Raw genomic sequence first — 14,322 nt, 5'->3', positions numbered from 1 at the left:
ACTATTTCTTATCTGTTTTTAACTATCACTTGAAGGTATTTTGGAATTACTGTCTACCCAACATATTTATACATAGACAGCCTTAAACTATCCTTTCTGGACCACAATTCCAATATTACAGCATCAAATTTTCTTGTAACATTTTTTACCTCTTAGAAAATATAAGTAACAAATTGTTTTTAAAATGCAAATTGATGCTGGGTGTGGTGGTGCTCACTTGTATTCCCAGTACTTGAGAGGCTGAGACAGGAGGATCACAGGTTTAAAGCCAGCTTCAACAACTTAGTGAAGCCCTCCACAATTTAGTAAGACTCTTTCCAAATAAGAAATAAAACTGGGCTGAGGGTTTAGCTCAGAGGTAAATTGCCTCTGGGTTCAATTCCCAGTGCCAGCAGAGACGGGAGGATCGCACAGGTTCGAAGTCAGCCCTGCTGGCTTAACAGACCCTGTTTCCAAATTTAAAAAAAAAAAAAGTATAAAAATAGATCTGGGAGTGTAGCCTAGAGGTAGAAGGGTTTCTAGGAACCCTAGTACCACCAATCCCAGTGCCATAAAAAATGCAAACTGGTAAGGAACATAATTCAAAATTTAGAAATTTCTACTGTATATACTGATGGTCCTCTATTTGTAGTTTCCAGAAAACTACCAGAAGTTGAAGATGTAACTGAGCTGAAAAATACACTTAATACACCAAACCTACAATGGAACACCAGAACACTAGCTTAGCCAAGAACACATTGCAGAGTATCAGTGGTTTCCCCTGTTGAGGGCAGGGCTGTCTGGGAGCCCAGGCTCACTGCTGCTGCCCAGGACTTCAGGAGATCATCATCCAGGCCAAAGTGGTACATACTTATAATCCTAGTATTAGAGAGACTGAGACAGGAGGACCGAAGGTTGGAGGCCAGACTCAGCAACTTAATGAGGCCCTCCGCAACTTGGTGAGACCCTGTTTCCAAATAAAGAATAAAATAGGTTTGGGGTAGATAGAATGCCCCTGGATTCAATCTCTAGGAAGGAGGGAGGGAGGGAGGGAGGGAGGGAGGGAGGAAGGAGGAGAAGGAGGAGGAGGAGGAGGAGGAGGAGGAGGAGGAGGAGGAGGAAGAGGAGGAGGAAAAGGAGGAGGGAAGAGAAGGAGGAGGATGAAGAGGAGGGAGGAGGGAGAGGAGAAAGGGGAGAAGAAGGAGGGAGGAAAGAGGGAGGGAGGGAGGGAGGGAGAGAGAGGGAGATGGGGAAAGAAAGGAGACAAAAAGGAAGATAAAGAAAAGAAGGAAGAAAGGAAAAAATATTGTCACTCATAAACTAGCTCAACAAATTCTGTTTACATAATTAAATGAGGAATTTGATAATGAGGATGGGGATAGGAGGAAAGAGGAAAGAGGTGAGAGGGAGAATTCAAATGAATCATCCAGAAAATTACTGGCTAAAAAATATCAAAATTCATATTTCAAAGTACAGTTTCTCCTGAATGTGTTTTACTTTCAAACTATCTTAAAGAGCCATTTTAAGTCAGGAACCATCTGTATATATAAATTGTAACTGAATATTACAATATTGTGTTTTGAAACCTCCAGAACTCCAGAATATCTGGCGAGGACACCCCTAACGGTAGCACTGTGACATCATCTCTTTGTGCATGTTTCTGCTAATGTAAGAAATTTGGGTTCCAAATTATTTAGAAAGTCAAGTCCGTCTTCTTCCTGTTTTTCACTGCAGCAGCCCACAGAGCCAGCTGGAGACCCCCGCCCTTCGTAGGTGTATGTGAGGACATAGTCTTGAGATGGCACATGGTCCTCATTGTGATTGCATACCTGCAACTTCTGCAAGATAAAAATAGAAAAACAGAATTGTATTCTGGTTTTAAACAACTTCAACAGGTGAACATAAAATTTATTTTTATTTACCTTTTATGTTTAATTTTTAACCAGTGTGTCCTCTAATGGATTCCTACACACAAAAAATGCACATGATTGGTCTATATTACAACCATATCAGAAAGTCAGTATAGTTTACATTTCTAATAATCTATACAAATAAAAACTTATGTATAAAATGTCATATTTAAGTATGCTTAGGTTATCATGAAATATTTATTTGCAAATTTTATATCTAGAGGTCATGCTAGTCTACAAAATGTAGACAAAATGCATAGTAGTTATAATTTGAAGTTTGTATTTCAAACAGCCCTACATATGAGTCAAAGCTCTGGCTTTACCAACAAGTGATTGGATGTTGGTATAGTTGCTAAACATCTTCAGAGTTCATTCTCCTTACATATAAAATCAGAATCGGTGCACAGTAGGGTTATTGTGGAAATTAATGATGAAATATATACTTATTATGCCTCGTACATAGTAAATGTATAATAAATGTTAGTTAAGTTCACCATTACCTACAGTTATAGAGTAGGTAAGGATTAGAACATTGAATCCAGAATCCTTTCCAAGATAGCCAAATTGATTAAAAATGGGCCGGGCATAGTGGCGCACGCTTGTAATCCCAACATTGGGAGGCTGAAACTGGAGGATCACAGTTCGCAGACAGCCTCAGCTACTTAGCAAGGCCCTTCACAACTCAGTGAGACCCTGTTTCAAAAATTAAAAAGACTAAAAATTAGGGCTGAGGTGTGGCTCAAAGGTACAATGCCCCTGGGTTCCATCCTCAGTACTGAAAAAAAAAAAAAAAAAAGGTTCAGGCCATAGAGGCCATAGCTTGCAGGTAGAATTCCCTGGGTTCAATCCCAAGTAATAATAAATAAATAAATAAATAAATAAATAAATAAATAAATAATAAATAAATAACCGAAATGACCCACAATTTAAAAACCGGGCTTCTGTAAAGAGGTCAGCACATGCTTCTCCACTGCTTTCTGCTGGCCTGTCAGCCAACCATCTTCTGTGCTTCCCCCTTTCCTCTCTGGCATGCCCATCCTCCTCCAACCCAGAGCTTCTTTGGTTGCTTCTGTTACCCAGCCTCTTCCTTCATGACCTGTCAATCTCTCCTTCCATCACTCCCATTACCATCTGTGTACTTTGAAGCATACTACTATTAGTATATCTTAAACTTTGCTCCTTCTTAACCTGAACTTACATGAATACTATCTCCAAACAGAAAAAGGAATAATAATTAAGTCTGACAAAAAATAAAACTGCTAGAAACATGTGACAACCTCCAATCCTATCACAGAAATATGGCATCCAACCTAGGATTTGTCATCCAACCTAAGATTAAAGGTTTCTGGTCCAGTGCTTGCTATAAGGGTACTGATATCCTCTCATTAAAAAGTGAGCAAGACTATCCAATCCAGTATTTAATCCAATATTTTATCCTAACCGCATATTTGAATCAACTGAGAGCATTTTTGCTTTAAAAAGATAGCAAAATAAATTAAATTAAAATCTTTCAAGGTAGTGCACAAGCATTAGTAATTCTAAAAATCTTCGTAAAGGATTTGATGTGACTGAGAATCCCTTAGTTAATGCCATTTTTTCACATTCTTGCTTTTCTCCAGATGAAAACTCTTCACATTTGCCTAGTGCTTTATGTATTAAAAATCTCATACAGTGGAGGCTTTACTTGATAATAGTATATTGCATATTTTGAAATTGTTGAGTAAATTTCCATTGTTTTCACCACAAAAAATAAATTTCTCAGATAATTTAGTCATTCTGTATTGTACACACACACACACACACACACACACACACACACACAAACACACACACATATATATATATATATTTTTTTTTTCCAGGACATCACTTACCATACTCCATAACTATAATTTGTCAACTTAGAATAAAATAAAATAAAATGAAAACCAGCAAATAAATAAACATTTCAGATAAATTATGCTCATTTTTACCCTAGAACTGCATAGATGTTTTTTTTTTTTTTTCAGAGAAATACAGATTTAATTTGAGAAGTTTATAATGGTGGCAAACTAGAATTTTTTTCTATCTTCTATATCAAAAGTGTTCATGAGATCACTATATGCCTAAAAAAACTTTCATGGGTATTAGAAACCTTTGTTTTTTTATGGGATTTTAGAAACTAAGTGAATATGACAAAGATGATTTTTTTAATTAAATAATGTAACAAAGAAAAAGCTTTAAAAACATGACCAGGTGAGCAAGAGAAAAATCACAGGACAATATGGAGAAACAAACTCTGGAAATACACATTAATTTCTATTTCCTATTGTTCTCCATCAGGATATTTAAAGTTCAGAGTTAAAACACTGAGGGAAACTCACTTCACCAAGCCGGGGCTGAGTGAAATTGTGCCACTCTGAGTAGGTATATCTGCAGTTGTCCATTTCCACGTGCCCTCCCCTGCAGGGGTCCAGCGTGTGATGATGCCCGGCCACGCGGCAGGAGTCCAAGGTCTGGTGTCCTTTCATCATCTCAATGGTCTCTTGTCCTCCATTTCTGACTCCTGACCCCATTGTGCCACAATAACCTTGGCTAGAGTTGTTGGCAGTCTGGGTTATGAATCCATTAGCAGAACACTACAATACAACATATTTTAAAAATATTTTTAAAAAATCATGTTGGGAGTAAATGTATTTCAAGTAAAGTAACAAGGAGGTAAAGGAGAGAGAACATTTAATCAAACTTTTTTTTGCATTTGTTCATTAAACAGACATTTATTAGGATTTTTCCCTCTTTGTACTGGGGGTTGAATCCAGGGGCATTTTACTTGTGAGCTATACATCTTTCTTTCTTCCTTCTTTTCTTTCTCTCCTCTTTTCTTATTGGTACATTATAGCCTCATAGTCTCACATATATTCACATGTATTAAACAGTGATCGTGACATACAGGCGTTCAGCAGTTGGTGAGTTGAAACAGGATCTCCCTAGGTTCCTGAGGGTCTTGCTTTGCTGAAGATATTCTGCAATCTCTTCTCAGACTCCCAGGTACTAGTATTCCAGGTGTCACAGGTTCTCTCTAAGTTGCTGGGGCTGGCCTCAAACCTGTAGTCCTCCTATTAAGCCTCCCAAGTACTAGTTTTACAGGTGTCATAGGTTCTAAGTTGCTGGGGCTGGCTTCAATCATGCAATCCTCCTATCTAGGCCTCCCAAGTACTAGTATTACAAGTGTGCGCCACCACACCTCGCTTATTTACTAGCTTTTATCATGTACCAGGTTGCAAAGGAAGGGTACATGATACAAAGATACAAAGATAGACACAGTCCCTCAGTGGCTCCAAGAAGCTCTTACTCCAACGAGGAAGAGAAATAGACCATTTCTTTCAGAACGTAATTGTTGTGCTTTGCAAGTGAACACAGAATGCATTTTAGTGAACCGGGCATTTTAGTACACAACTGTAATCCCAGTACTTGAGAAGCCAAGACAGAAGGGTTGCAGGTTCTAAGCCAGCCTCAGCAACTTAGGGAGGCCCTCGAACTAGAAAGACACTGTAGCAAAATAAAAAAAATAAAATAGGCCTAGGGATGTAGTTCGGAGGTAGAACATACAGAGTTCAACCTCTGGCACCACATAAAGAAAAATGAAAACAAATTAATCTCATGGAGATCAGACAGGATCATTGAATTAATACATTTGAAAAATGAAAAGGACCTAAACTTGGGTAGAGGCAGCAATGGTGGAAAGTGTACACACTTCACAGTGTGCTGGTGGCAAGACTAGGGAAGAGTCAGGAATTATTCCTTTGTGTTCTACTTGGGCAACTAGACAGATGGTACAACTCACTGAAACAAGGAAGAAAAATATCCCCATGGGCAAAAGAAGAGTGAGCAGCTCAATTTCCAAGTGATGCACTTTAGAAACAGGTGGGCTGTCCAGGATGATATAGGAGCATGTGGCTGTGGAGCACAGGTGAGAGACCTGAGCTGGAGCAGGATTCTAGGATGGTTCTTGAGGACAAGGAGATAACTAAGATATCCAGAGAAAAATGCAGACCAAAAGAAAAAAAAAGATTAAATATAGAACAGTGGTAATAATTATATTCCAAGGCATGGGGAAGAGGAATACAGCTCTGAGCTGACTGATCTGGAATAGCCACTGATACTTTAGAGAGAACTAGGACCCTGGAGAGAACTAGGACCCTGGAGCCTTGGAGAGAGGATTATGGGAAGGAGGAATGGATAACGATGTAAAAATTAGGATATGATAAAAATTAGCTCAACTATAGTAAGTATCCCTTGGGTTCAAGTAAAAACAGTCATAAAAAATTTCTGAATAGTACTTAGTCAACAGAAAGTAATGTTACAGAGAAGTCAGGTAAACATTTATTCTCTTTCAAGAAGTTCAAAAAATAAAAGCACATAAAAAGGGAACTTAAGGGGGATGAAAAATTTTTTTCCAGGAAGGTAACTAATATTATTTGAGATTTTTATACTTTTATTAGTATATTATGTTAATATAAAACCTGGACCTTCATGCCAACCCACTGAATCATAGGTCAAAAGTTTAGCTAGAATGGTAACCTTGCTATGTCGGTTATTTTTTTTTTTTTAATTTTTAGGTCAGTTCTAATTGTAAACCACTACATTTCTTTCTCTTTTTCTTTTTTTTCTTTTTTTTTTTTCTGGTACTAGGAATTGAAGCAAGGATGTTCTACTTCCTAGCTACACCCCAACCCTTTTTATATTTTTTATTTTAAAACAGGCTCTGGATAAACTACCAAGGCTGGCCTTGAACCCATGGTCCTCCTGCCTCTGCCTCCCAAGCACTGGGATTACAGGTGTGCACCAACACACTCTGCTCATTACATTATGTTCATGATAAGAACTTCCATTATAATTAGACTTCCTACTGTTCTGTCTTCTTAACAATTTATGTTTTCTTCTATTTTATGCAGAGTCTCTAACTAAACTAAAAGATATTCAAGTTCAGGTGATTTAATAACCCTGAAATATGGCTACAAAATTAATTCACATCATCTTATTGCCTTAGGGGAAAAAACAGAAGAGAGAATTGAAAAGTAGCCATTTGGTGGCAGTCCTACCCCACATTTGCTTAGGTTGCCACTACAGTAAAATGCAGGACAAAAAAAAAAAAAAAAATTCCTGAGTATTAAATCTCCTGGATGGTATAGTTTTGTCATAATAAATACAGATCCAGAGATATGTTTCCAAGCTAATAAAAGGGGAATTTAAAAATACACTTAAATGGATGGTGCTGCGGAGCCCACAGCACCAGCTTGCACACTCATTATTCTCCTTTCCTCCCTGCCCGAATTCTTCTGCTCTCCGCAGTGTCACACAAGGTATCAACTGCTCCTTCCACATCAGTCATCTTCCAGTCTTATATTTCCAGTGTTGATTTTGTTTTACCCAACATTCAGCTGAATGCTTTCAACTGAAACTCTGACCAAACCTAAAATCATCACTTCTTTTCATTGTATTTAAAGAAGTTTGCATATTCCCTAAGAAATTTTTGCTGTAGTTTATTTTTAAAAAATACCTAAAACTATGTTCTGGTATGAATTATGAATTTCAAACCCTTTGCAGAAGTGTTCCTAGCAGACAATAAACAAATATAGTGAAGAGGCCAACCAACATCTTTAGCTTTAGCATTAAATGGCAAAAGACAGATGAACTAAACTTTACTCAGACTACTTTCAGATATGAAATAAGAGCTCATTGGGACTCAAAGGTTATATAATGCTTTCAGCACTGATGCCCAACTTCACTGAAGTCTCTGTGCACATGTGCTTTCTTCCTTTCCAGAGCAAATTATTTTCTATTTGTTGAATATTTCCTAAACCTTGCCCTCAGATTCTTACTCTTCAGGCTGAGTCCCTACTGTTTACCTGTTCTCACCAGCTCTTCATTTGCATACTCCTCTTTATGTTACAAAGTAACAAAGCTAGCTATACTTCTCCAGGACTTCCTGGTTGATGCAAACCTTAAAACAGTATACTTATATAGGAGAAGTACCTTTGAATTCCAACAGTGCTTAATTGTACCCTTTAATTTTCTTTTTTCATACTGGGGATTAAATCCAGTATTGGATTTAATTGGAGCATTCCACCTCCAAGCTCACCTCACTCTCCAACACTCCTCTCTCTCTCTCTCTCTCTCTCTCTCTCTCTCTCTCTCTTTCTCTCTCTCTCTCTCTCTCCCTCCCTCCCTCCCTCCGTCCCTGCCTTCCTCTCCTCCCTTTCTCCATATATATAATATTCTGTTTATCTTTTCCATAAAAGTAAACACTATTTCCCATAAATAAACCGAAATCTTTTTGAAGATGTGTCTTGTAAGTACATTTGTACATACTTCCTGCAAAATAATAATCATAGATCCACACCGCTCAAAGGGTCTGAAAATATTTAAGAGAGAGGACAGTCATCTTCTACTCCCTTCTTACATATATCTCATTCTGTTTCCTTAATTATATTGTAAACATTATATCAAGCTTCCTTTTTCCAATTATATATGGTCAAATTGTTAAAAATAAATTCACAATATCAAAGAACAAGTTTTGAATCATAAAACTTAAAAATAGAAAAAACATAACTGAACAAATATGATTTGAGAACTTCAATAAATACCACTATCTAAGCATTTGGATACTTGACAGATCAGATACTTAAACTTAAAAATTTTACCCAATTGAAAAATATAAACTAATTTATAAATTTTGAAATAACTTCATGAACATGAGCTTAAAACATATGAGATAAAGATAAATATTCAATAAATATTCATAAAATTACTCACCACTCTGTCATCCCCAGGTGCCTCTGTGTTTGATATAATTAAATTTTGCTGCGCTAAATCTTCAGGAAACTTTTTTCCTTTTCTGGCACTAACAATTCCACATACTAAAGTGAGCAATACAGCTGAGTTAAAACAAAGAAATAAATAATATTTAATTAAACATAAAAAGAAAGAAAGAATACTTAAACATACATGGAATAAAATAATCTTCCCCTATTTCTTATGACAGAAAGGCCACCGGTGGAAAAATAAAACCAACAAGCAGGGTTCCTCATGAATTATCTTGACCTTTTAAAATTAACAAGCTGCAATTTAGCTTAGATTTTAAATTGTGAAATAAACATATTGTGTATTTTAACAATTTCCTTCTCTATTTCAGGGGCTGAATTCTGCCCTTTTTGGTGGTTGCTTTCTTATAAGGATAGGTATGATTGGTTACAACTTAAATCTTATGGCCTGAAAAACTTAAAATATATAGTCTCTGGTCCTTTGCAGAAAGTGTGCCAAATCTTACCTTTTCTATGTGCTACTTTTCTGGTATTTAGTAGGCAATATATATTTATTTTCTTGGGTTGATGAAAATAATAAAGACTTATTAGAATTTACCATGCACTGTTCTAAGCATTTCACATGCTTAGCATTAATCCTCATTGCCACCCCATATAAATAGGCTATGATTGTTTCTTGTTACAGAGGAAGAAACTAAAGTATGGGTGGGTAACTTGCCCCAGACCCCGTGGTTTGCAAGCCATTGGGCTGGAGTGGAAACCCACCAGTCTAGTTCCAGAATCTTTCTCTTAAGCACTATTCTTGTCACAGAACAAAGCTAATATGGGCTAGAGGACTGGAAGAAAGTAAAAGGAGAAAAAAAAATATGATGCCTTTGGGAACTATGAAACTGACAAGAGGGAGGTCAGCACAAAAATTTGCAAGATAAGCCCAAGATAAAATTGCTATGATCTAAACATTGCCCATGAGTCTGTGGCTGAAAAATAAGAAGGCATAAAATGAAGACAGCTTTCGTTGGACTTTCATATGGCAGAAGTTTTAGGTTGTCCTATTTAGCTCTAAAAAAGGGTAGCACCAGTATCAGGACATAAAAGTTTTATGTTGGCAGATCTGGTATAATCTAAGAAGTGTGTGTGTGTGTGTGTGTGTGTGTGTGTGTGTGTGTTACTAGGAATGGAATCTAGGAGCATTCTACCTCCAAACTATGCCTCCAGCCCTATTTTATTCCTTTATTTTGAAACAGAATCTCACTAAGTTGCAAATGGCCTCACTAAGTAGTTGAGGCTGGCCAAGAACCTGTGATCCTTGTATCTCAGCCTTCCAAGTACTGGGATTACAAGCATGTGCCACAATGCCCAGACCAATCTAAGAAATTTTTAACAATTCTGTCCAAGTTATAAAAATTTCTATCTCAAGAAAGATCATGCAAGGTATAGTGACACACACTTGTGATCTCAGTAATTGGGAGGCTAAGACAAAAGGATTTCAGGTTCAAAAAAGCCTCAACAATTTAGTTAGACTAACTTCAGCAACTTAGCCAGACCCTATTTCAAAATAAAATAGAGATGGCAGTGTATCTTGGAGGCTGAATACTCCTGGGTTCAATCCCCAGTGCCACCAAAACAAATTATATTACCATATTTTTTTCTTCCATCAAAAATATTTAAATATAGCCGGGCGTGGTGGAGCACGCTTGTAATCCCCGCGCTTGGGAGGCAGAGACAGGAGGATCGCGCAGGTTCGAAGCTAGCCCCGCGCGCTGGCTTAGGAGACCCTGTTTCCAAATAAAAATGCAAAAATAGGTCTGGGAGTGTAGCCCGGAGGTAGAAGGGCTTCCAGGAACCCCAGTACCACCAAAAAAAAAAAAAAAAAAAATATATATATATATATATATATATATATATATATATATATTTAAATATAATTGATAATAACACAATAGAGACTTTTAAAGCAGAGTCACACCTGATGAATGTTTGGACATGGTTACCTTAAAAGACCATTTCCTGCCCTCAGATCTTTTATTATCCATTTTAACTTCAAGTAAGTGAAAGTACTTACAAAACAGTAGTCCGATGCCCAGTAGTATTGCAAGGATGGCCCATTTTCCCATTGATATCCCTGCGCTCCTTGAAGCCCAGCACTGGCTCGGGTGTGTGCACTCACACAGATTAACCCTCAAAGTCTTGGTTGCTGACTGGCCTGCTCGGTCTTTTACAGTAACTGGAATGTTATATTCTTGAATGTCAGCATTTTTCTGATATGCCAGACGGGCAGCTGTATCTGTAAGAAAAAATTAATCATTTTTATGATCATTTATTATTCTCTCAGCACATGTTTGACTATATCTTTATTATTATTATTAATTATTATTATTTTATTGGAGCACTATAGTCTCACATCATAATGTGGATCATGTTGACAATGGCATATATTCACACAGTACTTGGCGCCCTTCCCCCATCCCCACATCCCCTTTTCTCTCCCTCCCAATACTGAGTGTCCATGTTAACTATGTTATATTCATGTGTATACGCATATTGGAATGTAGTTTTTTCATTAATTAACCTCAGCCTTCTTCCTCCCCTACTCTTCCTTTCTGGCTCTGCTGAGGGTTCCCCTCCATTATCTGGAGTCCCTCTGGTATCCCTAATACTCCCTAGCTTGAGCATATTAGAGAAAATTTATGTCCCTTCTCTTTCTGTGCTTGGCTAATCTCACTTAACATAGTGTTCTCTAACTCTTTCCATCTTCTTGGGAATGACATTATTTTGTCCTTTTTTATTGCTGAGTAGAATTCCATTATGTGTATTTCCCATAATTTTGTATTCCATTCATCTGTTGATGGACATCTAGGTTGGTTCTATATTTTGGCTATTATGAATTGTGCTGCTATAAAATGAGTATGCAAGCTGGGTATGGTGGTGCACCCTTGTAATCCCAGCATTTGGGAGGCTGAAACAGGAGGATCGCGGTTCAAAGACAGCCTCAGCTACTTAGGCCCTTTGCAACTCAGTGAAACCCGGTTTCAAAATAAAGAGTAAAAAATAGGGCAGGAGATATAGATCAGAGGTTGAATATCCCTGGGTTCCATCCCAAGACCCGCAAAAAAGAATAAATAATTAAAAATAAAATGGGTATACGTATGTTACTGTAGTTCTCTGATTTCAAACCCTTTGAAAAGATATGTAGGGGTGGTATAGCTGGATCATATGGTGGATCCATTCCCAATTTTCTAAGTAATCTCCACACTGATCTCCATAGTGGCTGAACTAGTTTACACTTTCACCAACAGTGTAAAAGAGTTCCTACTTCTCCACATCCTCACCAGTATTTGTTGCTATTTGACTTCTTTATATTTGCCACTCTGGGGGTAAATGGAATCTCAGTGTAGTATTTGCATCTCTCTGATGGCTAATGATGTTGAACATCTTTTCATGTATATATTGGCCATTTGTATCTCTTCTTTTGTGAAGTGTCTATTCAATTCAGTTGCCCACTTCTTAATTGGTTATTTGTTTTGCTACTATAGAGTCTTTTGAGCTCTTTGTATATTCTGGATATTAGCCCTCTATCAGAGTGGTGGCTGGTAAAGATCTCACATTCTGTAGGCTTTTCTTTAGATTCTTGGTGGTTTCCTTTGAAGGCCAGAAACTTTTTAGTTTGATGCCAACCCACATGTTAATTCTTGTTTTAATTTCCTGCACTTTGGAGATTTTGTTGAAGAAGTTACTGCCTGTGCCTATATGTTGGAGTGTTGAACCTATGCCCTCCTCTAATAACTTCCCAGACTCTGGTCTGATTTCCAGGTTTTTGATCCATCTCGAGTTGATTCCTATGCATGGTGAGAGGTAAGGATTTAGTTCCATCTTTCTACAGATGGATAGCCAGTTCTTCCAGCACCATTTGTTGAAAAGGATGTCTTTTCTCCAGTGGATGAATTTGGCCTCTTTGTCAAAGATCAATTGGCTATAAACGTTTAAAGTGGGGTGTTTCAAGTCTCTCTCTCTTCCTTTAAGGCCACCAGCTGAGTCATAGTTGTGCCTTATTTATTCACAGTAATGCAATAGCCTCTGATTTTTCCTATCACTCAACATCTTCAAATTGTCCTTCTGTCACCAACATCAACTTCATACAGCATAAATCTGGAATGTCACTTCCTTGGACATTTCCAATGCATACCTGCTGTTGCCTACCGTACAAAGGCCAGTCCCTTCAGCCTGGCACATGGGCTCCAAATTCTCAGAATTTCTATGAAAACCTTCTCAACTCTAATAATATCAATTTACTTATTCCCCTATTATCTTTCTTTTTGTGTATGTTTCTTAATCATTGAATTAACAAACATTTTTAAACAGTTCCTACTAGGCTAGGTACTAGAAATGCAAATGTCCTGAAAATCTCATGTGTCATAGGAGAGAAGTGTACAAATGGTAATACAAGACAAAAAGATCTATCATAGGCTGTGGTGCTGCTCTTTATATTTCAAGAAAGACTTTTTGAGCATCTAAGGTTGAAGTTGTGTCTGTTTTATTTCTCTATATGTTTAAAGATATATTTATTTAAAGATATATTTAAAGATATATTTATTTCTATACACACACACACATATATATATATATGTATATATGTATATATATATATATATATATATATATATGGAGAGAGAGATGATCTGGAGCACTGTCTAATAGATATAGTAGGTGATCCATAAATATAATTACTTAATATCAAGAAAGAAATGGAAAAAGGGGTCTTCTAGGAAGAAGAGACAGACTACAGAAAAGTCCAAATGCATGAAAGAGCATGGCACAGTAACAAAACAAGAGAGTGAAATGTGGATGAAACAGAGGATATTACATCACAAAGAAACTGCTGTCAGAGGAGGCAGCTCTTGAAGATTCCACTGCCATATTCATGTCCAGCAGACCAGAGCATGTTTGTCTCTTAGACCCTAATTCCTTACTCCCAGAAACTGCTTATGATAGAATTTAGACCACACATCTTTTAATCTATCTGTACCTTACTAGTACATTTTTAAATCATTTTATCTTAACAATAATCTGCTCAATATTTTAACAAAGCTTTTTTATCTTTCTTGTAATTGTAAATTTTGCCGGCATAAAAGTTTTAATATCCTTCATTTAATTTTAGTCACCATAAGATGTTTGCAAAAGGTTATTTAACTTTCTAAAAATTAATTTTGCCTTGTTTTGTGTAAGAAAATAAGTAAATCTATCATCTAGTTATTCTTTCATTTAAGAGCATATAAATCATTTTTTCTAAAGTACCATTAACTTTGCTGATGGTCCATATTCTATTGACTTCTGGAGAAGTGTTTGCCATGCTAAAATGAAACGGAGGTCCATGGATAGGTTCATCAGGATCAACAGCTGAAATGTCAGTATATCCCATCTTTGATTTGCAAATTATTAGATAATCTTGAAGTATTTCTGGAGCGTTATCATTCACATCTTCAACATTCACCACAAGTGTTCCAGTACATGATCTATCACCTAACAAGAGAAACAAGATTATTGTTTCTAAATTCATATTTATCTAAAAAACATAATGTACTTAAACATATCGAAGTCAACCACTAAGCCAAGCATGGGAAGGAGGGATGGGA

General features: G+C 36.9%; 1 protein-coding gene across 1 annotated transcript in view; it reads right to left on the bottom strand.

The window, feature by feature from the left end:
• Positions 1–1,619: 1,619 nt before the first annotated feature.
• The window catches only part of DSC3 (desmocollin 3), a gene marked incomplete at both ends in the record, with an annotated part of 47,574 nt that continues 34,871 nt past the window's right edge, over positions 1,620–14,322 (bottom strand). Inside the window, 5 exons of the mRNA XM_080714706.1 lie at positions 1,620–1,817; positions 4,253–4,507; positions 8,685–8,806; positions 10,755–10,976; positions 13,985–14,209. Of these exons, the coding sequence (XP_080570832.1) occupies positions 1,620–1,817; positions 4,253–4,507; positions 8,685–8,806; positions 10,755–10,976; positions 13,985–14,209 (1,022 nt within the window). The remainder of the gene's footprint in view (positions 1,818–4,252; positions 4,508–8,684; positions 8,807–10,754; positions 10,977–13,984; positions 14,210–14,322) is intronic.

The sequence above is a fragment of the Muscardinus avellanarius genome, assembly GCF_963383645.1.
Source record: "Muscardinus avellanarius genome assembly, chromosome: 17".
Classification (NCBI taxonomy): domain Eukaryota; kingdom Metazoa; phylum Chordata; class Mammalia; order Rodentia; family Gliridae; genus Muscardinus; species Muscardinus avellanarius.
The sequence above is the reverse complement of the archived record's forward strand: the minus strand, read 5'-3'. Positions and strand labels throughout refer to the sequence as shown.